The sequence below is a fragment of the Xiphophorus maculatus genome, chromosome 6, assembly GCF_002775205.1.
Source record: "Xiphophorus maculatus strain JP 163 A chromosome 6, X_maculatus-5.0-male, whole genome shotgun sequence".
Classification (NCBI taxonomy): domain Eukaryota; kingdom Metazoa; phylum Chordata; class Actinopteri; order Cyprinodontiformes; family Poeciliidae; genus Xiphophorus; species Xiphophorus maculatus.
In genome coordinates this window covers 24353200-24379064 of record NC_036448.1, presented here as the reverse complement: position 1 = coordinate 24379064, position 25865 = coordinate 24353200, and the positions used below count along the sequence as shown (strand labels likewise).

The following is a 25865-nucleotide window of genomic DNA, read 5'->3' as shown; positions in this document are numbered from 1 at the left end:
AGATCTACTGTCAGATTATTTCATGGGAAAAATATATTTTTATAAATGAAATAATCTGCTAGTGGAAATAGTATTATTACATCAATATTAAGGAATTATTTACTTAAAACAAGATCGTAAAAGTTACTTGTAGGTTAGTTTTGCCTTATTTCCTGTTTGCACAGGAAACTAGTCCAAAAATACTTGGTAATATTTTGTGTTTTTGTGGTGCATCATGGGAAAATAATGTTTTTAAAAAAGCTGTATTATGTAGATCCGCTCTTCTTTACATAAAAACAATCAACTCACAGCACGTATTGCTGCATTCTGCAGGTTAAAACAGTAAAAGCTACGCCCTCTCATATAAAAGCAGATCCATGCGCTATCGGAGAAAACATCACCAGAGTGACTGACAGGAAGTGACATAATCTCCTCCTTCCTCTTGCGTTCGTGTGTTGAGTCACTGCTCCTCTGTGGTTCAGTGGTTAAAGAGAAATAAACCTCTTAGAGAGAAAACGCCGGCGGCGAAAAGGCCTCTGTTCATTTGGGGTTTTTTGTTTTTTTTTTTGGAACAATCATTGAGCCGATCACAGTTTGATGATCAAAAAAAAAAAAGCAGCATTCCTCCTTCTGATTGGTTTCTGTCACAGAAGAGCGTGAGAGAAGGCTGATTGCTGATTGGATAATGAAGCGTGTCCGTGTCACGTCCAGGAGGAGCGGCCCCGCTCACACCGACGTCTCCGACTGAAGCCGCATCACGAACTTGTGGCTCTTCGGGTCGATGAACTCCTCGCCGAGCCGCAGGAAGGGAAGCGGCGTTACCGTGACGACAAGGGAGAAGTCCAGGCGCCGCAGGGAGAAGACCAGCCCCTGCCGGAGGCCCGAGGTGACGGGCTCCTCGCTCACCAAAGTCCACTGGCGCCCCCTGCCGCTCTGCTGCTGGTACTGCATGGTGGGGCCCGGGGTGAGGTATCGCTCCAGGAAGGCCTGACAAACAAAAAGAGACAGAAAATTAATAAATTTATCCTTTCACAGAAATTTACCTTCCATCATAAAAATATAAAACACAAACATTCACTGTGGATTTATGGTTCAGCAGGAAGGATGAAAAAGGGAAGAGCACAAGGAAGAAAAGAGTAAAAATTAAAATAAAAAGAGGGAGAGAAGGAAGGAGCGGAAAAAATAAGCATGAAAGGAGAGAACGAAGGAAGAAAAATAAAGAAACAGAAGAAGAAATGAAAGGAGGAAGGGAAATAAGAAAAGGACAGAAGGGAAAATTGATAACAAAGACATTAATTAAAAAAAATAATGCAAGAAAAAAGGGAAGGAATGGAAAAAAGGACAATGAAAAAAGTAAAGAAGGGAAGAAGGTAGGAAAAAAGGTAAAGACAAAAAGACAGGAATGAAGGACAAATGAATAAAAAAGTATGAAAGGAAATAAGGAAGGAATAGAAAAAGGCAAGGAGTCAAGGAAGAAAAAAGTACAAATGAAAATAAAATAAAGGTGAAAAGAAAGAAAGAACACATGAAGGAAAAACGCATGAAAAAATAAGGAAGGAATAAAAATAGGAAGAATACAGAAAGACAGGAGGGAAGAAGAAAGAAAATGAGGATGGAAAAAGGAAAAATAGAGACATGTCAATCAAAAAAGCAAGCAAGGAAAAACAGAGAATGGAGAAATAAAAGATACAGCGAACAAAGTAAAGAAGGGACAGAGGGAGGACGCAGGGAAGGAAATAAGAGAAAAAGAAAGGAAGGAAAGACAAGAATGAAAAACAAAAAATGAAGAAAGAATAGAAAATCAGACCCAAAGAAAGACGGAAGAAACAGCATTTCTTTCCTACTTAGACGTTGACGCCAATACAGTCGATGTAACACATCGCTATGGAAACGCCTTGTTCTCACCTTGGGCGTCATGTTGTGGGTGATGCAGAACTGCAGGTGCGTGAGGATGCTCTCCATGCTGTGGAAGGCCTGCTGCCGCGTCGTCCTCAGGTACTTCTGCATGGCGCGCGCCATCGGGGCGAAGATGGCCTGCGCCGCCTCCCGGGGGTCCATCACCTCCCGGGGGTGCTTGGGAGACGCCGCCGCCTCGTCCTCGTGGAGCCGCTTGATGTGCGTGAAGGCCTCCTCTACCGCCACGACCAGCCTGGACAGGTAACCATGACAACGACCGAACATGGGATACAATTAGGCCTGTCACAATGAACGATAAATCAATTAATCACAATAATTTTGATTTGCATGATTTATCGTTTTTCTCTTTGTACCAAAAACTGGATGCTGGTCTCAAGTTGACTTGTTTATTTCCACACACTTCATAATTCGTTTCATTTTGTTGTTTCTGATGCTTTTCTTTCTTTATTTTTAATATTTAAAACGTCTTAAATGTTTAGTAGAATTTATTGATCTTTGAGATTCTGTTCTTACATTATTATGACTGTTATATTACTTGAAAATGACCTCAAAACAACCATATTATTTATTACAATAACTTCTGGGACAATTTATCCTCCAGCAAAATGTATTATCATGACAGGCTTAGAAATAATTACAGTAAATTGTAGATGAATGGTTTATTATTCGTGTCAAACTCAAGGTTCATCATAGCTTTTTAAGACACTCGTGTGTTTATATATTATTGTATCAATCAAATTAAAGCAGCTTTTATCTGTTTACTGCCGCATTACATCAATCTGTCTGTTTTTAATTCTGCGTGAAAATCAACAGGCCCCTGCATAATTGTGAGTTTATTGCAAATTTCCACAAAAATAGTCAAAAACATTGAGCTTAAGTGACTTCTAACTCCCACCTGCAGGTGGCAGTATTTCTTACTTCTAACTTATTTTATCTGACGTTAGTCTGTGACTAATATGGCTAGGAACAGAAAGTCATATTTACCATGATAAATATTATAAATATGACTTTATCATATTTACCAATATACAAATATTGGTAAATTTCCTTGCAAATATTAAATTAGCACCACAGAATCTGAGTTTGATTGGGGGAAAAATCATGAAAGCAATCCCAAAATCCCGGAGGGACTCATCAATGTGGAAAGATGTTCAGTGCTATTTAATTTAAAGAAGTTCTTATTGAATGTTATTAATATTTTAACAGTTTGTTAATGGGTTTTATCAATACACAATCAGGAAAATGCGTTTGTGACTGGCTCTCCAGAGATAATATTTTTTTAGAATCCCATAATTAGAGCTTCAGATGTGTTGGGTTTTCTACCAGCTGTGCACATCTAGAAACAAGTATTTTTTCCCTTTGCTATTTGCAGAAAAGCTCAAGCTCAGTCTGACTGGATGGAGCGCATCTGTGAACATCAGTTATCAATTATTGCCACAGCTCTGCAGCTGGATTTATGTCTGAACTTTTCATTTAGGTCTAAGACATTCTGCAGTAGCTCTGGCTTTATGTCTGCAGTTGTTGCAGGGACTGGAAACAGATTTTTATTTTTATTTTTGCGTGAATGTGACCCGTATCTCTGCAGCTCTTCTAGAGTCACTCTTGATTGCTGTTCACTAATATTCTCTAAGAAACCTTTGAGGTGAAAAATTCAAGGGTTATAAACACTTTCTCAAGACACTATGCCTACAGATCAAGCCATTTATATTTCTGAGTATAATTATTTGTTTAGTGTTTCTACACCTTCCAGTGAGATAACATATATGCTAGAAATGACAATATCAAGTTATGAAACCCTAATAGTCAAGTTAACCAGTTCATCTGAGGCTAGCAAAACTGAAACTATGTGTTCCTCTGAAATCAATGCCTCGGCTCTAAGTAAACAGAATAAACTCATTATTCTGGACTGTTAGGACATAAGCTAGCATGACTTCTCAAAGCGGCAGACTGCCAATTGATCAAGCTTTTCTCCAAAAGAAAAGCCTGGCTCGGAAAACTGTCTGATTTTTACAGCAGCCGTAACAACCAGAACATGTGAGAACAGGACAACCATGACTCATTTAAATGAAGGCTTAAGTCAGATTGTCGGAGTTTACATGATGGAAAGGCCTTAATGATATCCACAGCAGCCTCCACGATTGCTCTCTCGTCACTACATGCCCGTTTACTTTGAACAGAAGCAGATTTCGGTTCTGTTCTCAGGTTTTACACCGTTGCTTGCTGTAGCTAACCTGGCCTTGCGTTTGCGGATCCTGCGCTCCATCTCGGCCTCCTCGTAGTAATACTCGTTGTGGGAATTGTCCCTCCTCCTGGCAGCTGCTGCGATCATGGCGCGCGATTGGCCCGTCGAGTTATTGGTGGTGTTTTCTGCAAGACGACACACGCAGAGGGAGGGTTTAGAGGTTTGCATGACAGGTTTTCGTCTGGTGTTAATACTCAAAGTGAGAACAAAAGGGGAATAACGTCGTGTGTGGGAGAATCACAAGCAGGCTGAGGTTAGAGTGATAATCACTCACCATCCAGGGAGTAAACCTTGAATCCGGTCATCTTCTTAGACAGGATGGACTTGGGAAGGTTGACCACAGCAGGGTTGTAGACGGAGAAGTCGTTGTAATACCGGTCCAGCACCCAGACGGCCGCTCGCTGGATGCTGCAAACAAATTACAAAACCACTCAAACATCCACTGCTATACTCTAGACATTTACAGAAATGCTTGTGCGTCCTTTTATGACATAAAAAATACTTTAATTACAGCCCATTCCAAAGAAACATGAAGATAAAACATCATTATCAGGAGCAGAGAGGTGGAGGCTTCTCCTCTGGGGTAGAAAACGGTAGAAAAATAAACCAACTGAGGCTCAAAATGTTTCCTGGAACATAAAAATACATTTAGACTAAACAAACTGTAGTAGTGCAAATTCAGGCTTAACATGCAAGCTTTGAGAATTGATTTGTTATTCTTGTCAAGCTTTTAGTAAAAAATCTGTTGGTTAGACAAAACTTTTATTACCAAAATAAAAGCCATCAGTCAGGAAAAAAAAAAAAAATCTTCAGGCATGTTTCCACTTCCTGTTCCTTACCAGGATAGTTTATGATACAAAAATGTCTAAGAAAAATCAGGATATGTGGAAAGAAAATCAAAAGATGCTCAACAATGGCTGGAAACCTGCACAGTATCCTAATTAATCTAAATATGGAGCAGGGGTGTCCAAACTTTTTGTCACTTGGGCTGAAATCATTTAGCAAAAAGGACTGGAGGGCCAAAAAAAAGTTTTTTCCCCTCTCAACAATAAAATAAACATATAACACTTAAACTAATAAATAAGTCAGATTTGTTCTAGTCCAAAACTTAAAAAGGTTTCTGGATATGTGCCTTATTGAAAATAATTTAGCAAATTTTCTAGGTATCAGTTGGAGAAAAATAGAACACAATTTAATCAACTGTGATGAATAAAGTCAAGATTTAGGTCAAACGGTCTTTGAAAATGCTCGCAAGTTTATTAAATTCATGAAAAACAGATTTGGGTGCAGCAAAGTTTGCTTCTCAGTTTACAGTCACCGGTTCTAGAAAAGACAAAAACAAAAGTGTGATTATGTAAAGATCACTCCTTTGAGTTATAGTGAATATTTTATTTTGTAGGAAGATGTTACTCATTTATGGTAATTTTGTCCAAATTAAAGATAGAAAGTCTCCATCTACAGCTCTGGAAAACATAAAAGACCATTTAAAATGATCAGTTCTCTGATTTGACTTTTTATAGGTACATGTTTGAGTAAAATGAACATTGTTCTTTTATTCTATGACAACATTTCTCCGAAATCCCAAGCAAAAATTGAGTATTTATTTGCAGAAAATGAAAAATTGTCAAAATAAGGAAAAAGTTGATGTGCTTTTAGAGCTCAAATAATGCAAAGAAAACAATTTCATATCCATTTAGAAAAACAAAACTAATGTTTTAACTCAGAAAGAGCACTTTGGACGCCCCTCACATAGATTATTTTGAGCTAGTAATATTGTGAATGTGTTTCCAGGATCAGTCACTCACCTGAGATGACCCACCCTGTAAAACTTGCTGGCTCCATCCGTGCTGCGGACCACCTTTAGGCAAAAAGCCGGCTGCAGGTGTCGGACCTCGAGCAGCACCAGAGCCAGGTACTGGATGAAGAGCAGGGCGTCCACCAGCGAGGCGGCGTACTCCACGATGCCTCTGTAGTCCCTCTCTCTGGGCCCCAGCACCCGCACGCCGTAGAACAGCCAGTAGGACGCCACGAACAGGAACACCAGCACCATCAGCAGACAGCGGAAGACAAAGAACCGCGGCAGCGTGGCTCTGGGCGGGCGGAGGAACAGCGCCCAGGAGGAGATGAGCAGGACTAGGAGCTTGAAGGCGAGCGAGACGTACAGGCCTTCGCAGGGCGTCCGGCAGGAGTCCAGGGTGTCCCGCCACAGGACCTGAGGGAGGATGAGGAAGGCCAGCGGCGTGATGAGAGCGAAGAAGCTCAGACAGCCTCCGAGTGCTGGGCCGATGAAGCGCTTGCACTCCAGCGGCGTCGACTCCTCCAGATCTTTGGTGACGCGGGTGAGGTCCTCGTTTGAGATGCTGTGCTCGGAGGTTCCCGTGACGACAGTGGTGGTCTCTCCCCAGTTATCATCCTGCAGGAAACGGGATCAGACATTTTTTAGAGTTATCATGCAGCTAGAAACTACTGATCAGGCCTGAAATTTCACCTGAACTTCCAAAGGCACATAAAGATGGTTACAAAGTCGGCCTTCCATCACCTGAAGAACATTTCCAGGATTAAAAGACAAACGTCGCAGCAAGATTTAGAGAAACTGAATACATATCAAGTGTTGAGCCATCTTTCCTCATATTTCATCTTTAGTTGCATTCATTATTGCAACAGTGTCTTCATGGACTTTAAAATACTTGTGTTAGTTCATAAATCACTGAATACTTGGCACCAAAATACATTAAAGATGCTGTTGTTTCATCAATTTTCCAGATTACTCGGGTCTTCTGGTTCTGCTCTGCATCCACAGAACCAGAACCAAAACATGGAGAATTATTTCAATTTTTCAGAAGGCACCAACTGCCCATGCTCCACATGTTGGACACTGTTTTAAAGAGGTCATATTACGCAAAATCAAACTTCTTTGTGCACTTGGGAGCCTCTAAGAGTGCAGAAAAGTTTAACTTTGTCTTTCTGGTGATGCGTAGATAAACCCTCCAGTTTCTCTATACATTATTAAGTTTTTTGTTTATTACGTCAAAGTGTTTTTTGAAGAACTGCTAAAATAAAGTCATATTTTCTTTAAGACTGGAAACAAATATGTAATTAAGAAAATTACATTTCCATCCTTATTTTTAATCAAAAAGTAAGGAAAAATGAAGCCTCCTTTTCTGTCTATCCAGAAACAAACACCCCCCTCCCCTTCACTGGAAACACACCTTTAAACTCAAAGTAATTCATCGTCTGCAGTTAGAGGCTCTGTTGGGAAAATGTCAACACCTGCTTCTTCCCTGCTGACAGCGACTGAAACCAAATGAGCGACTGCTCCAACAAAACACAATCGGCCGCTGATGGAGTTCAAGAGCCCACTCCTGAGGCCCGCTCTGCCGAAACCCGTCAACAAGCCTCTGTTATGAAGGCAGACAGCTGTGATAAGACTGCAGCGTCGCCCAAAACTGTGTTTACACTCAGATAAACATCTATCCAGGCTGGGAATATATGATTAATCTGCATGGATAATTCCTGAGGTTAAACATTAATCACCGCGGATGTAGAGGTTTAAAAACAGAAAGGTCGGTGAGGCTGACCCTGTCATCTCCTCGGGTCGACTCTGCGTCCAGCAGCGGCTCTCCGGGCGTCTGGATGGTGACTGATTTGTCTCCACGGCTGCTGCTGTCTCTGCTTTTGGAGCGGTGCCGCTCCCTCCGGTCCCTGAAGCCCAAAACACAAACATTAACAGAGAAACTCAGCGCTCAGCAATGTGGCTTTCCCTCTTTTTGTGTCTGAAATGCATCATAATGTCAGAGCCAGAAAAGGAAAACAGACAATGATTTGAAACAGTTGTTACGCATAAACAATAAGTTTGAAATTAGATGCCAAACATTTTCTATTTTTGTTTGATTCAGCATAAAAATAATCTTCAGTTTTGTTTTTCATATGTTCTTCTGATGGCTTCAACATCCTTATTCTGATAGCAAATGCATCAAATTCATGTAAAAATTTCTACTCAACATGCCGTCCGTTTATTATTTAAAGGGGTGGAGTTATTTTCCAGGCACATAATTACTCAAAAATAGCTCTATGTTATAGTTGGATTGTTATAAAAATGCTGTATGTATCCAACATGACTTAAAAGAAATGTGACACTTTGAAATTGAGCGTCTGTCTCTTTAAGAAGCTTCTCCTCTTCCTGACATTTTCAGTACGTTGTCACATTTCTCCATTATGCCGTTTCTTTTCTGTCTGTGTTTTATTACGTCCCTGTATGTTTCTCCTTTCAAGTAAAGTTAAAAAAAGTGAGAGAACAAGAGGAGAGGAAATAGAATTGCTGCATAAGCAGTCTTTGTCCACTTCAAAATAAGAGCATGAATATAAAAGTAACTGGTTGAAGAGTCGATAATCAAAACGTCAACACAGATGTTGAACATTATTCAACTGAAAGCTTACAAAACAGCCGAGTATGTTGGCAATTTATCTGGAATAACTAACTTAGGGAAAGACTAAATGTTTGCTAAAAGTTTGCTACATTAAAAATTAGCTCTGCTCTCTTCACTTTAGTAGAAATGTGCCCAATACTTCTAGCTGCATGATTTCTCTTTCAGGTAACTATTGATTATTTAAAATTAAAGGTTTGGCTTACGAGTTTTAGAAAGTAAATACCAATTATTCAGCTGATTTACTCTGTGGTTAGATAGAAGAAGCTGGAATTACTAGTTGTTATGCAATATTTTCCAAAAATCATCTTGAACAAAACAATGCCTTGTTCATCATTTATTGTGACACATTTCTTATCACAATAAGAATTTTGTTTTATTGTTATTGTTAAAAAAACAACCTTATAGTCAGGATTGATAGTTTTATTATTTTCTCCACTGTTTGTTCCATGAAACATCAATAAATACCAATAAATATGAAAATACAGTTACTGTGTTCAGTTAAATTATACAAATCACGCATCTTTATGTAACTGCTGTGCTAAAAAAAGACATTTTATAGATGCGTTATGTTTTTCAAGAGAATTATTTGTGTTTGTGGGGATTTAAAAACTGTCACACACAGTCACAGTCATACAGTTACCTAAAAAAGACATAATACATTGTTGTTATCACTTAGTATCAAGAGAAATAATTCAGTCCATGTCATCCACCCCTAAAACTGAATATACAGCTCTGGAAAAAATTAAGAAACCACTGCAAAATTACCAGTTGCTCTGATTTGACTTTTTATAGGTCTATGTTTGAGTAAAATGAACATTGTTCTTTTATTCTATGAACTATTGACAACATGTCTTCGAAACTCAAAGCAAAAATTTAGTATTTATTTGTAGAAAATGAGAAACGGTCCAAATAATAAAAAAGATGCAATCCTTAAATAATGCAAATAAAACCAATTCAGATTCATTTAGAAACAACAATACTAATGTTTTAACTCAGAAGGAGTTCATAAATCAATATTTGGTGGAATAACCAGGATGTTTTTAGTGGGGTTCAGTGCAGTGGGCTCTTCATTTTTCCCACAGCTGCATATCAAGTGTTGAATTATCTTTTCTCATCTTTAAATTGTAGCATTTTGTGTAAAAAAAAATGGTTTATTTTTTTACTGTGGAGCCTTTTAATGTATGTAGTTCTGAAAAATAAAAATAAAAAAGAATTTGCAAAAAAGTTACTTTGACTCTTCTGATCCAAATTTATGTAATTCCTAATTGGTGTCAATTGGTAAAGGGACAGTTTGAGAAAACACTGCATTGAAAAAGTATTTTGCAAATTCTGTCACATGGAGAGAGAAAAAAAAGTCTTCGATCTAAAAAAATCGAACCAAACGTTCGATTTATATTTGTATCAAAACACCTCAAATACTGATCATTTTACCTTTGAAATCTAAATTAACAAAGTTGCTTGTTTTCAGATAATTTTCATAAATTTGACCAGAAACACCATGTTTGGACGTTTGACTCGTTGTACCCACCTGTGCTTTCGGGAGCTTCGAGAGTGAGAAGACTTGTGAGAGTATCCCGAGTACTGCGACTCGTTGTCCATGTCTCGGGTCGGCGGTGAGCGGGCTGTACGAGCCCCGCCTCCTCCCCCCGCGCTGCGCCGCTCGCCGGCGCCTCCCAGCTGGCGCTTGCGCTCGGAGATGGACTTGGTGGAGAGAGCCAGAGGCAGCTTGAGCAGATCAACCTTGCTCCTGAGGGAATCTATCTTGGAGGCTGATGAAGATGGGGGACGAAGAAGAGGGGAGGCGGGAGAACACGGGGGAGAAGGGACTGGGAGAGGATGATGGGCAGGAGAGTCACAGCGGGGGGAGAGATGATGTGGATCAGATCTGAAAACAAGAAAAAAAAAGATTTAATCTTTATATTACTTGAATCTTGTGGTTTTAAATGAACATTTAACAAAAACCAGATGGACCAAACTAAGAAACGACAACCTTCTAATTTCCACTGAACTTCCTGCCTTCATTATAATTGATGCTGACAGCTTGTTTTCTATCGGCTCCACAAAGCTGTTTACCTTCATGCTGCCAGTGCTAGATTAAAATCAGTGTTCATGTAAAAAAATAACAAAACAAGAGTTTCAAACTATAACAGCCTACAAAGTCCAACGTCTCAGTTTCCATATTTCAAAATCTTTAACTTGCAGCACAATTCTGGGATTCTTTTCCCCTCAATATTAATATACAAGTAGAAAAAGAAACAAAAGAAAATAGATTTCGGTGAACACCCTAAGAAAAAAGAAAAACAAGAAACAGCTAAAACAAAAAAGTAATAAATTATTTTGCTGACTTGTTAAGTATAGAAATTAAATAAGTGACAGGTTGTAAAACAAATGGAGCATTAAACAGCAGACACTTAACAGTAACTGTATTTTTTATTTACTAACTCAAAGCAAATAATTACTTATGAGGGAAAAAATGCAACAAATAGTGGAGGAAAAATTCTCCCAATAATTATTGCATTAAGTGATAATGTTCCTTTGAGAACATTTTCAAGTAATATATTGCTTAGGGCATAATAACGCAAGACTAATACATTTGTAAATCAATCAATCAAGTTTATTTGTAAAACACATTTTAGCAACAAGGCAATTCAAAATCCTTTACGTTACAAAAACACACAAAGTCACAGAAGACACTCCATAGTCAACAACTGAGAAAACTAGTAAACATTACAATTTTCCACTCAAAATGTAATGTAATGTAAATATTTAAAATATTCTAAATAAAACACCGGAACAAAAGTGAAAAATAAAACCCCACTTGTATCCAAAACCATAAATAAAATGGATTATGTCTCTATAAACAAAACTGCCTTTCAAAAAGTATCATCAGAACAGAAATGATCAATCTCTTTTCAATTTATCATGAAATTAATTGATTAATTCCATTTAATTCACAACAGATTTAAAGAGGGTTGGTCAGAAAATTAGTCATTTTAAATATGCATCTCTGCAGTGAAACGTCTGTGTTGAAGAGTCTGTGTTTTTATACCCACAGTGGGAATCAGAGGTCTCACCCTGCAGACGGAGCCCTGTGTCCTCCATGGACGCTTACACCCATTAACCCCCTGAACCCAGGTTCTGGTTTCTCCGTTCCCGCTCAGATCGCATCCTCCTGGCCTCTGCTGAGGTTAATCATTACACCACTGTATCTCCCCTCCAAGACGTCGGCTCCAGCCTCTGTTAGCCGCGGCACAATGGCAGCCATATTGGATTACGGTGTTTGCACTAAACTTGTTTGCCCTCGCTCCGGCTCGCATTCCCTCCCTCGTGCCCCTGGTCCCCAGGGAAACGGGGCCTCTCTCCGCTGCCATGGGGATGAAACAGGGTGCTCAGATGAAGACAGTTGCCGTGGAGACCTGACCTCACGCCGGCCTCTGTCGGCCTGTTCTCCACACTGGAGGAAGGTCACCGGAATAAAAGTGGAGGCATGACGGATGTCGGCCTGTCAGACTGTGGTTAATTGAGAAAGCGGAGGGCGTGGCTTTGACTGGCCTCTGTGTCAAACGGATGGATCACACAACAAGTTCTGGTCCGGTTTGGTGAACTGTTTCTTTGTGCAAAATCCACATTTTGCACATTTTTGGACCTCCATTTGAGTCTCAAATGCTTCCAAAAACAAAACCAACGCTTAAAGTAAAAAAAAAAAACAACACCTATGTGTTTTAACTTTTGGCAATAAGTTAATATTTTTTGGTGTCTGGAAAATGGGCCGTTTCAAAAACCTACAGAATGTAATGTCACAAACTTGCAGGCACTGCGCGTTACCTAGCAACCCAAGCGAAGTTCTAGTACTTTTGGTCAACTGGTTTTACCACTGTATGCACTGTACAATGGCTGCTGGAAAAGACCAGCGTTTTGTTGTTGCCTTACCATCCAGAAACCACTTGCTGAATTCTTGTTGGTTGTGCAGTAGGGGTTGAACCAATTAGTCGACTAGTCGACTAGTCGACTCTAGGACGTCTCGCGAGTTTTTACATTTCATGTCGACTAGTCGCAGTCATGTGATTGCCGGTGGTGACAGCCTGTGCTGATCTGACAGCACAGTATACGTCACAAGACAGAAGAAAAATAAGTTAATACATTAGTTTAAATGATATGTAGATGGATGCATATTTGTGGTTTTACAGTGTTTTTAAAAGGAGATGGAGTTGCAGCTGCAGTCCACTACAAAACACGAGCCGTCTAAAACTCGCCCCCTTCCCGCTAAGGATGTCACTTAGCCGCTCGCGAGTGTCTTTGTCACGACGATCTAACTAATACATTATGATGTTATGTTGCTGATTAAATAAAGATCTGTGGTAATGATAGCTGCTGATTAAATAAAAGCCTGTAGTTGGTAATGACAGTGTATACTTGTCTGACATATATATAGCCGTGAGTTCGTGCTAAGAATGACACTTCGTGCTTAGAAGTGTCATCAGATCTGCTGTCAGAGTGTATGATACTCTGACAGCTGATCTGACAGAACACTGGCTATAAAATGGCGTCTTCAAAACAGATCGAGGACAAAACCCACATCTTGTCAAACAGGTAGAAATTACTGGGTCCTTGTATGACAATGTGCTCTTAGCGAACTCTTAGCGAAGAGAATATTGACAGCGAGTGAACTTTATTTACCCCCCCGCCCCCGTGCCACCTCTTTTTATTGTTTTTACATGCCATCTAAAAGATGTGCGTTTCCTTTTGAATGTTGGTTTCCCAGCAACTTATTATTTATCATAAACTATCCCGATGTTTTGTTGTTTCACTTGTTGTTGTTCTGTGTAAATGCCGTATTTTTCCGTGAAAACGGGTAATAAAGCCTGTACGTTACTCCAAAGCTTTGCGTCTTGCGTTGCTATGACGTCACAACGACTAGTCAACTCGACATCGACTCGACTTTTATCATGTTGACGTTGACTAGAAAATATCTTAAATCGTTCAATCTGCTGAGTCAGCAGAGCTTCCTGCCGCGCATCGGGCGGAGGAGAAGCAGGTGGTTTCGTTGAATTCAGCTGTAACCAAACGGGATCCGTTCATAACAAGTTCGGCTTGTGATGTTCCAAAAGCACCATGTAGTCAGTGTGATCATTTGACTCCTATAGTAACTATCCAGAGATCATCAGCATCAGCCGGTGTTTAGAAAAAAAAAGTCAGACCCGACTTTGTGCAACAAACTTTTCCCCGCTGCTCACAAAGAATCTCCATAATAGACTTAGTAAAAGCAGGAGAAGGGGAGAGAGTGTGTGTGTGTGTGTGTGTGTGGTGGTGGGGGGGGGGTCAATATTTGCCGTGAAAATAGCTAATAAAGCCTCCAAGTAGTTGTGAAGGGTTTTTGCGCTTACGTCACTATGACGTCACCGCGACTAGTCGACATCGACTCGACTATTATCATGATGTAGTCGACCTTAAAAAATATGTAGTCGTTCAACCCCTATTGTGCAGGGGGCTCTATTTCTGCTTTTCAAAAACGTACAGTTGTAAAATTGCACATCTGTTTGCAGCTTTTTTCATGTGAGAGTGTAAACGTTGAGTTGGGGGCGTGGCCAGCAGCAGCTTATTTGGATTTAAGGTGACAGAGGCCCAAAAACAGCTCGAAATAGGCAGAACTGAGCAGACTAAAATCTCATTAGTTAAGAATGATTTTGAGCAAAATAATGTTATAAAGATGTTTAGTACAGCCTATTGATCCATCCTAACTTGTTCAATGAATCATAACAGGTCACCCTTAAAATTCACTTTTTTGCCAGCCAAATAACTTACAAATCCATCAGTGGGATTTCTTTAGGTTTCCCAGTCTTCAATTAAAGGGGGCAGATTCCCCAAACAAGTCAGAAATCTACTGATGAAGCACTTATATCATCCAGTCCTAATCTGTATACTCCAGTTAAGGGTTAATTGATTACCAAATTAGTTGGCAATTAGTCAGTTCAGCCATATGTATCCCCCACAAGTCTGAACTGAACAAATATTTTAATCCCAATTAATAAATTGAGAAAGAGAGGAGAAAGGTTTTGATTGGCCTCTGACAATCCGATCCGTCTCGCACAACAAATCCTGGTTTCTCCTTTCCATCAGTCTTTAAAATCCACTTTTCTGCCAGCCAAATGACGTACAAATCCTTCTGTGGGATTCCTTTAGGTTTTCCAGTCTACCAATAAAGGGGGCAGATTCTCCCATCCGAGACTGGAATCCTTCTCCAGGCCGGAGACGGTTCTGAAACCCTGCAGCTCTAAGCAAAACCTCACCACCATGTTTACTCCAAACCGCAAAACTCAAATGACTAACAGCCTGCTCCTCAAATGTAATGACCAGCTTTTATCTCCAGTAATCGCCGAGGAAGGAGCGGAGTCGTGTTGTGCTTTTAAAGGAGATTAGCGGCAAAAAATGTGGACACAATTCATCCTGAACCGCATGAAAGCTACTCTTTGATCGTCACAATAAGAGAGGGCATTCTGACTTTTGGATTATGCTCAAATATGTGACATAGCGCACAAAACAACTTCATAAAAGAAAACAAAGATTCAACACTGCTTTGCTTTGAATCACTGTAGTGTAGTGAAAGATTTCCATCATTGCTAAAATCGGATTTCAGTTTCACAGACAAAACATTAATATGTTGATTCCTGGAGGAAAATCAATCACAGAGAAACCACATAATTTACACACTGACCAATTTTTTTGTCTAGTTTGAAGTGCAAATATCTTAGTACATTTGAAATAAAGAACTAACTCATAATTTCTTAATATTGATTTTAAAAAGTACTAATTTCACTTTTTCAAATGTTATAGGTAAAATAATCTACTAGTAAAACTAGTATTTGATTCATCAATATTAAGACATTATTTACTTAAAACAAGCTCCTGCATCTTGTTGAAAAGTTACATGAAAGTTAGTTTTGTCGTATTTTAGATGTACTAAGATATTTGGAGAAAAAGTAGACTAAAAATGCTTTTTTTAAGTGTTGTAAATTATGTTGTTTCTCAGGGATTAATGAGTTTTCTCCAGGTATCAACATATTTATGTTTTATCTGAGAAATCTTTAACGATCCTACAGTGATTTAAGAAAAGATTTTGTTAGAACAAATTAAATGTAAACAGTGTTTTAATTAAAGGGAACTTCAGCTGGAAGGTTTTCTTCTAGCGGCTGAAATAACCTCCATGTCCAGGAGCCCTATTTATCCTGCAGACTGGTGAAAATAATAATTAGATAATAATTGCAGAAGCTGCAGCTGAGATTCAAAGCAGTGAAACATGAAGATGTAACACCTGTGTTATCCCAGTAGCATATTTACCTGTAAACATCTAAAATTCCTGCATTAAACAACTAAAGGTAGATAACCCTTGTGTCTAATGGGAAACTATTTCAATGTCATGGTGCCACAGAATAAAAGATAGTACTTTTTATTTGGTTTTGTTTTTTTATGATCGCATCCAAAAAACATGTTATCTTTATTTTCTGGCATCACTAACGCAAGAAAACACATTAACCAATTATTGATGTTTGATCTGTAAGACACCATAAGATAAAATCTCAAAATCCGCATTTGCAACTGGCCTTAATTATATTATGAATACTTCTAATTTAGTTACAGCGGCCCTGACATTACCCAGAAACCCAGTTTCATAAAAGAGCTAATGACCCAACATCCAACACAAAGAAGACGTAAGAATCAGCGTGGATAAGGAAAATAATTAACCAATCAAATGCAACAGCTCCCAATATTCTAGAAATAGCATTGAAGCATATTCATGTCATGATAAACTTCGCTGGATGATAAATTGTCCCAGAAATGATAGCAATAAACAATGATATTATGCTACTATAACGATAAAGGCATAAAAAGCAAGTGCACCTTCTCAAAAATTTAATTAACTTTAATTTCCAAAGAATATTAAACCACTGGAACCACAAAACACATTAAATATCCAAAACAGATTTTTAAAAAACAAGCAAAACAACAAACAAAATGGATTATGCACTCTTAACAAAACAAAATTGTTCTTCAAAACACATTAGTCATTAGTCTCAGACAGGAAAAACAGGTAAAAAATACCAGTTAAGACTTTTGAAAACAATAAATACATGCATACAAGTGCAAACTAGCCAACTACTTTGTAATGGGTGTCAAAGGTTTGCAGCATTTTTCAAACTGACAGGTTTTGAATGATACAAAAAAGGCTCTTTAAAGATTGTTGTCCATGTGGAAATGATCACGTTCATTTTAATTTACCATGTGATTAACTGATTTATTATTTATTAAAACAGAACTAAAGCAGAAATTACTGCTTTTTTCCATTATAAACATGTTTTTTTTAAAAACATCCTAATATATTGATCAAGTTCAAACAACAATATTCTAACCTGCCTCTAATAAACATCTACAAAGAGTGAAACCGTCTTCAAATAGACAACTTGGCACAAATATTAGGCTACGTTAAGACAGCAGGCCTTTTATGTTCCACTTCGATTTTTTTGTGAAATCTGATTTATTATCATCATCATTTTTTTTACGTGGTCGTTCACACTTCCAAACATGTCTATGCTTCCAAATATGCGACTTGTGATGTCCTGTGTGAACTACAGACGACCTGAAAGTGACCCGCATGCGCAGAAGGGGGCGCAATAACGTCAAATATAGCCAACCAACATAAAAATGAAGAAGAAGAAGAAGTACTCAGTGTTTGCGGAAGTAGACGTGGATGCTTAATGGTGGAGCATATCTTACGATTTTGAAGTTGTTGTTCAACCGGAGCCAGCACATTAGTAACTTAATAGTCGTTTCCTCCTCCATGGTTGTTTTTCTTCCCGCTTGCGCCCATCCGGACGCAGAATAGTGACGTTTGTCGAGCGTCAATGACGTTCAGGTCGGATTAATGCGACCTGGCCATACAGACTCAGGTCACATTTGAAAAGATTTGGTACATATCAGATTTAGAACCACATATTCAAGTGGCCTGTGACGCATTAAAAACAAAAACCCGATCTGTGTTCAGACGGTCATGAAAAGATCAAACTCGGGTCGCATTAAGGCAATAAAAAAAATCGTATTTGTGTCACTTCGTGTGAAGGTAGCGATGAATGCATCGAGCTGGTTTGATGTATGTTAGCGCTGTTTTTAAAGAGAAATAGACCCCACTTCCTGTAAAGGTTGCGTCACGACGTCCACATTTGACCCGCTGTTCACTTTAACGAGCCACAGATGCTACAGAAAGCTCAGCAGAGAGGGGTCCGTCTTTGTAACCGGAGCCCGTCTCCAGCTTACACGCTCTCCAAAATAACAAAGGCAGCACTAAACAAAAGAAACTGGTTTGAAGAAGCAAAAAGAGCAGAGCATTACGCTATTTGGATCAGAAATGTTAAAAGGGCTGTAAATTCGGGCAGCTTAAAGTAAACAGCCACATACTTAGCTTGGTCTTAAATAAGCTGAGTTACATGTTTATGCTGAGTTCACCTGTCTGCCACCTTTCTGGAAGCCTGTAAGTGAGAATATGACACAGCACTTGATCTACAAAAGGTGTGGTCCACTGCTGGGAAGTATAAGATTTCCTATTCATCCGTCCTTTTGGCCCAGTTAAAGGAACTCACTGGAAGTCCTCTTTTAGGGTGCATTCACACCAGTCCTGTTTGGTCCCCTTTAATAGAACTCAATTTCATTTTCCTAAAAAGACAGATTAGTTTGGGAAAGGAGTGAATGGGAAATAAAACCCTGATGCGAACCAAAAACAGTGACTTGTCTAATTCCTAATGCAAATATCTTAGTACACTTACAATAAGACAAAACTAGCTTGCAAGTAACTTTTCAGCAAGATGTACGACCTTCTTTTAGGTGAATATTGCATTAATATTGATGAAAAGTACTAGTTCCACTGGCAGATTATTTCATTTATAAAAAGACATTTTTCCCATGTTACAAATGAAAAACATCTGCCAGTGGAAATGGTAGTTTTTTTAAAATTGATATTAAGGACTTATTTACCTAAAACAAACACATATAATGTGTTGAAAAGTTACTTTTAATATATGCATGTCTAATTTCAATCGTGCTAAGATATTTGCACTAGAAACTAGATAAAAGTACCTGGTAAGATTCTGAGCCATCACCGTCCTAAGATAATAGCCTTACTCATTTTTTGTTTTGGCTAAATCATCTTTTGGCAGTGAAGATAACTTTTGGCAAAAAAAGAAAAATGCTTGGGCCGTTATTTTAGGAAGGTGACTATATATCTCCAAATGGACTGGATCTCTCCAAAAGCAGAAAGCGGACTATAGCGCGGTGCATTCTGGGTAAATACAACCAAAGCAAACGCACAAGTCTAGCGCTAGCAGGAGAAATGTCACAAAACACAAAAAAGAAGTCCTTCAACCGCTAAAATCTGACACTACTTGATTTTTGTTTACAGTTTGTGAAAAAGGAAGTTGTGCTCAGAAGTTTTTGTGTCGTTTCCTTCAGTGGTACGTTGAGCAGCGCCCCCACAGGCAAGGAGAGGAACAGTTTTTAAAGGGTTTAGTTCATTTGATACAGTGAAAATGTAATAAATGTTGCAATTTTGATCCCCAGTTGAAACAAGTCCACCTGACTATCCGGTGAGAAAACACCTTTACACTTAAAGCTCCAACATCAAGTTTGCACTCTAAGCCCACAGGCTGGTCTGAATGCACCAGTATGTCCAGTAAAACAAAAAAACTTCCTGCTGCATGAACATTTTCCTCTTTCCACACAAAGCTTCACATCTCTTCACCACACTATTAGCCAAACAGAAGTGTACGTTTGCAGTTCAACTGAGTTTTTCTGCTGTGTGAAAATCCAGAGTGGATTCACTGCAGTGATCTGTGTGTGTGGTCCACAGGCGGCTTCCGGCCTGCTTGGTGACACGGCTGAGTAGCTTTATAGCTCAGACCAAAGGGTTTGCGTACAGTGTAAACAGAGGAGCGCAGCAGTCTCTCAAAACAAATCTCAATATAAAAACACAGAACCTCATCAAAATGTCCCCCTAACTTACTGTAGATTCCAGTTTTAACTCTAAAGTAGCAGCCGAGGCACAGAATCTGACAACAAATTCAAACGGTACAGCTAGCAGAGGAAGAATGAACTGTATCAAGAAACCCACGGGGTAAATACCCACTGCTTCAAAACCAGCAATTTACTAATTATAATGTTTCTACAGCTGAATGTTCCTTCAATGAGAAGCCCCAGTAACAAAAACTCAAAATCTTACCAAGTATTGTTGGTCTAGTTTCTAGTGAGACTATCTTAGTACACTTGAAATAAGACAAAACTAACTTACAAGTAGCTTTTCAGTAAGACATAGGAGATTATCTTAAGTAAATAATTCCTTAATATTGATTTTTTTAAAGTACAAGTTCCAGTGGCAGATTATTTTACATATGGCATAGAAAAATGTGTTGTTATAAGTGAAATAACCTGACATTGGAACTAGAACTATTTTTAATCAATCTGAATGAAAATATTTACTTAAATCAAGAGAAACTTACATCTTGCTCAAAAGTTATTTGTTAAGCTGGCCAAAAGAAGTTACACCAAGTATTTCCTGGTTGGAAAAACAAAGCCGTGACGCAAAAAATTTTTTAACTTTTATCGCGACATTTTATGGTACTACTGTGATAACGATCGAGGCGACAATAAGGACTATTTAGTAGGTAACTGTACAATTGTGACTGCATGACACAAATACTGCTCTTGAAAAACATTCCGATTTGTAATACGTTTCTTTAGGACACCAGTCACATAAAGAAATTTGACTTTTATCACTAAACTGAAAACTGTAACTGCACATTTATTTTAATATTATCGATGCGCTCATTAAATAAACAGTTCTGGATCGGCTGCAATTGTCGGATTTTTTAGGCAATGAAGACACTGTTGCAGTAATCAATGTGACTAAAGCTAAATGCATGCGAGTTTCTCTAGATATTTCTGTGACATTAATCTTTTAACCCAGGAAATATTCTGCAGGTGATAGAAGGCCGACTTTGTAATTGTCTTTATGCAACTCTGAAGGTTCCGGTCAGAGTCCATTAATAAAATAGAAAAGAGTAAAACCAACAATCCCAACAGATTTATCAAGACAATAAATCAAAGGTTTCTCAGAAATGTATCAAGATATATGATAAACTACACGATAACTAATCAGAAGTGGAGATTTACAGGACATTATTATTACCATGTTTGATGTCAAAAGAGAAACGCTGGAAGATTTTGAATAAAAACACCCTAGAAAACGTAAAATAAAATATGCATCGCTCAGAACTTGTTGCATTCCATTTAAACAGATGCATTTTTTTTACAGCCTCATTTGTCCCCAAAGGCAAAAAGAAATGAAGCCGCCATGAAAACGCTGGGAGCTGCTGGCACGGGGACAACAGCTGTCAGGGAGGAACATCTCTGAAATGACTGGCCCCGCTCGGCAACCAACTGTGAAAATAAGCGTGTACACACACCCAGAATCCATCAGAGGAAGAGGCTCATCAGCGCAGGCCACACACACACACACACACACACACACACACACACACACACACACACACACACACACACACACACACACACACAGATTATCGACCACCACCCACGCTCGGCTGGGACAACATCAGTGAAAACCAGAGACAAACTGGGCAACTGCTGCTGTCAGCTTTATAGCTTTTGGGTTTAGAAAACTTCAGCAGGTGTGCTGGTGACTAATCCAGTCACATTAAGCAATAAATCAATTAATCGCATGATAAATTAAAATGACAGCCATCATTTCCAATTAAGAGTTGCTTGATTTTAATTTTGTTGGAAATTTTGAGAAACAAACATTTGAAACCCAGAACAAAATGGTTTAGTTTGCACTACCTGCCCTTTTTCCTGTTTCCAGGTCTAAGCTGAATGATTATTTTTTGAAATGCGATTTCAGTTGCCGAGATTTCATAATACATTTTAATTACTATTGTTTAGTTTATTTTGGAGATTTAAAATGTTTTCCAGTTCCAGTGTCAGATTTTTTTTAGGTGTGAACGATACTTAAAATCTTATCACAATACTCTGAAGTATTGTGATAACGATAAAAATTATGATTAAAAAAATCTACATATTCGTTCTTTTTTAGGTAACTGCGCAGAATTCATGGCACCACACACATAAATGCTGCTCTTGAAAATCATTCCTATTTAAAATAAGTTTGAAGTCGCCACTTTCCTGAAAGAAACGTGATTTATGCAATTAATCTGCTTGTAGAAACTTCATTTAATCATATTTTCTAATTTACTAATACTGTTGTGGAGAAAACAGTGCGGAAAATAGTTTTAAAAAAGTAACATTTTAGACAGTTTTTAGCATTAACTGGAATTTATCATGACAACAATAAATCATGTAATATCATATGAAAATTTTCACTATAAATGATAAACACAATAAATTCTCACACCTATTAGAAATTAAAGTTTTTTTTGATATTTAAGAAAATGTACTTGCATTAATATGTATATAGTTGAAAACGACAATATTATAATTCATCACAACAATTTCTGATCCAATTTATCATCCAGCAAAACTCATACAATGAGATTTATTCTGCATTGGTGTCTCGTTTTAAAAGTTCCCCCAGGGATTTATCTACAAATCCCAGTAAATTACTGCACAGAGAGAGACAGGAAGTGGCTCAGAGAGACAGGAAGTGGCTCAGAGAGACGAGATGGATGTGGTTCAGGGGAATCTCAAACACCACTGGCTGATTGATATCATCCGATGGAGGCATCAGGTTTGCTCCAGATGACGGTAGAAGTGAATTAATTAGAAGTGCAATAAAAAGGATTGATATTTTTAAAACTTTATTCCAGATAAAATTTTGTATACCATGTAGTTCATTTGCATTTATTCCCCTTTACTCTGACACCTCTAAATAAAATCAAGAGCAACCAAATGTCTGCGGAAGACACACAATTTAATAGTGTTATAATGATTTATTTAGTCTGAGAATAAAGCAGCATAATGCAGACTACTTCTGACAATTTTAGTAATCAATTAATCTATTGACTATTCTGACAATTAATCAATTAATTTGCTCAACCAAATTTCAGTTAACCACTAAAATATTTTTATACAATATTAGAAATGCATAAAAATATGCACAAAAAAATTTAAATTCACTTTTTTTAATTAAAAAAATAATCATGTTATTGCCTAAAATGCAATAACACACCGTTCCTTTAGTGAACGCTTGATTGGGGTTTTTTTTAGATTAAGTGATTAGTAATTGTAAAATGTGCTTTATAGGGATTTTATTTAAGAATTTGAACCAGGTGAAGCTAAAGCTTGAGGAGTCCTGGGTTGAACATATTTACATATTTAAAGGTTTTTTGTTGATCTTAAATTCAAAATGTATATATTTTTGTGCAAGTTTGGTTTAATTCCTGCTCCGACTGTGTTGTTCTTTCAACAAAATGGCATTTTTGAGTCTGCATACTTCAGTTAATCAATTACTGAATTAGTTGACTAGTATTTCAATAATCGATTAGTCACAATTAATCTGATTAATCGTTTCAGCTCTACTGTAGCCTGGCACAAGTCATGTAGGAGACACAGCAAATATGTTGAGGAAGATGCTCTCAGACTACAATATAAGTTTTTTTGTTTTGTTTTTGCAAATATATATAAAGTGAACATCGCAAATTTTCAAGAAAACACCATTTCTGCTGTGAAACACGGTGGTGGCAGCATTATGCAGTGGGGATCCTTTTCTTCAACTGGGGAAAGTCAGTGATAAAACTTTCACAACTTTTAATCTGATTTAGATTATTTATAAAGAACAGATTTTAAAAAGTCTGTTGACATAAAAGGTCAAGAAAACACTTGTAACTGTTTTCACAGTGACAGACAATTCTAGGAAGTTCTGACTGAATCCAAATGTATGGAACATTTAATTTTTTCCATTTTAATAAAAATGTCGAATAAAAATATTGACTAAGTGAAGATTCCACTTCATAGCTACTTAGAGCTGAGCTGACAAATAAAATCCCAGAAGAATACATTGAAGTGCTTGGTTGTAATGTGACAAAATATGTAGAGTTAAAGGGAATTAACTTTTTAGCAAGGCATTGTACCGCAATAATTTACCACAGATTTCCTAATTAAGTGAAACATATTTTCCTCCGTCAATGTAGACTCAGAAACATATATTTGCTGTTAAATACAGGAATAAAATAAGTGCCAGAAATGATGATGAACTCCATTTCCTGCCTTAAATGCACCACATCTTCATCTTCCAGAGTGTAAATTAGTATTCCTTGGACTTTGGAAAACAAATGTAAATATATAAATCTTGTTTAAAAAATATATTTTAAATAGTAAGTTAGTTTATTTTTATTTATGCACGGAATATCTTTACTTTTTAAAAATTCTAAGTTCGTATTGCTCAGTAGGAGTTACGGTTCTGTATTGGTATTTTTCTGCACCTCTACACACAAGCAGGCCTGACACAATAAGCAATAAATCAATTAATCGCATGATCAATTAAAACAAGCTCAGTAATCTCCATTTATCGTTTTTCTCTTTTCTCTCTCTTTCTACCAAAAACTGGACGACAAAACTCTTCAGTCTGGTGTTTTGGTCTCAACTATCCTCTTTTTGAAGGACAGGGACTTTGTAATTTATTTTATTTGTTGTTCTGTTCACGATAATTTCCACTTGGACAATTTCTATCATAGAAAACGCATCATTTTGAATAATGCTGTAAACATTTGACATTCAGAAGAAGTTGGTTAGTTTGCACTTTTACTTATTTTTATTTTTTACAAAAGTCCTAACTGGCAGTTTTGCCTGTTTTCCCCATCTGAGACTAATGATCCATGTGTTTTGAAGAACAGTTTTGTTCAGTTGAGAGTTCATAATCCATTTTATTTGTTGTTTCAGCTGCTTTGCTTATTTACTTTGGATCTTTAAAATATATTCCAGTTCCAACGTTAAATGTTCATCTGAATTTAAAGTTTATCGACCTTTGATAATGTGTTATTGCATTGTTACGCCATTACCATTATATTACTTGAAAATGAAATCAAGACAACAACAATATCGTTTATCGCAATGACTTCTGGGACAATTTATCGTCCAGGCTGACATGCACCCATTCAACCAATACTGATACAGACGATAGATTAGCCTTGCAATACCCATTGAAGCTGGGCCTGTCTCTCTTTAGCAGCAAAATCATCTCGTTTTGGTTTGAATTTCAGACCCATGATGACAAAAAAGAGACAGAAGAAGAAGAAGAAGAAGAAGGTTTCTGGAGGCATTTAGCTCCTCTAACCTGCATCATCCATTCAGCACACATGCACAAAGGGAGAACTTACTGGGAACCAGCAGCAGCATTTAGCCCAGTATCAAGAGTTGTGGCCGCTATAAAATGCGGGACAATGGGAGGTTCTTTCAGGCCCCTTGATCCAGAAACCTCCGGTCCGTTTCTCTCCGGAGTCCAGACCGGGTCGCCCTCCTGAAATGAATGGACGAACCGGAGGAAAATTCAAACCCTTCGGCCTACAGCCGGAGCGGACGCGCTCATTTCCTCCAGGCGCATCTTCGTTTCTGATCCCAGGAAACCCGAACTCGCGTCTGCCGGGATCAGAACCAGCACCGCGGAGCTAGAGCGACATTAGGGGGCCGACGAGGGTCCTAAACGTCCCTGCGGTTTGGGAGGAAGAAAGGGGGGGGAAGGCGACCATCGCGTCCTGCAGACTATTGTTTGTGGGGGTGAAACCGGAGATCTCCAGCGCCACACAATCCTCCCCGATTCCCTCCCTCCGCGGAAACACGGAACACAATCCACGGAACCTCCTCACACATTTTCCACAGCAAAAAATAAAAAATAAAAAAATACAAATACTACTTACTTATTCCAGATCGTCCATTCAGGTATTTTTCCCCCCTCACTTTCCACTTTCTCTCTCCCACTCAACCGAAGCTCCGTGGGGCCCCGCCTCCTCTCCGGATTGGCCCCACCTCTGGTTCCCCCCAGGGGACAAACGGGGTCGAGGAAACGATGCTGCTCCACCGCAACGCGTTAAATTCCTCATTTGAAAGGAATGCGTAGCTTGACGTCATAAAATACAATTAATATCTGCATAGAGTTTAGGGAGTGGGGGCCCCAATGACCCACTTTCTTTAACGCAACATATGAAGTTATATTGGCTAGATATTATTTTATATCCATAAAACTCTTTATTTTCCCAATATTTGTACTGTTTAAGAAAGAATACTTTCGGAAA

At 38.3% G+C, this 25865-nt stretch overlaps 1 protein-coding gene across 3 annotated transcripts; it reads right to left on the bottom strand.

Moving 5' to 3' along the window:
- Window positions 1-536: 536 nt before the first annotated feature.
- Window positions 537-25572, bottom strand: vangl2 (VANGL planar cell polarity protein 2). Of its 3 annotated transcripts, none has more exons than XM_023335546.1 (8): window positions 25491-25572; window positions 10094-10450; window positions 7717-7840; window positions 5944-6551; window positions 4413-4546; window positions 4128-4263; window positions 1885-2128; window positions 537-966 (listed from the first exon to the last, which is right to left on the bottom strand). In XM_023335546.1, exons 2-8 carry the CDS (start codon window positions 10162-10164, stop codon window positions 706-708), a joined length of 1578 nt encoding a protein of 525 aa, XP_023191314.1. In that variant the 5' UTR covers window positions 10165-10450; window positions 25491-25572; the 3' UTR covers window positions 537-705. The 3 variants fall into 3 exon arrangements, with proteins under 3 accessions (XP_023191314.1, XP_005796613.1, XP_023191313.1); XM_005796556.3 differs by lacking the exon at window positions 25491-25572 and adding an exon at window positions 24954-25122; XM_023335545.1 differs by lacking the exon at window positions 25491-25572 and adding an exon at window positions 11640-11791.
- Between the last annotated feature and the right edge of the window lie 293 nt (window positions 25573-25865).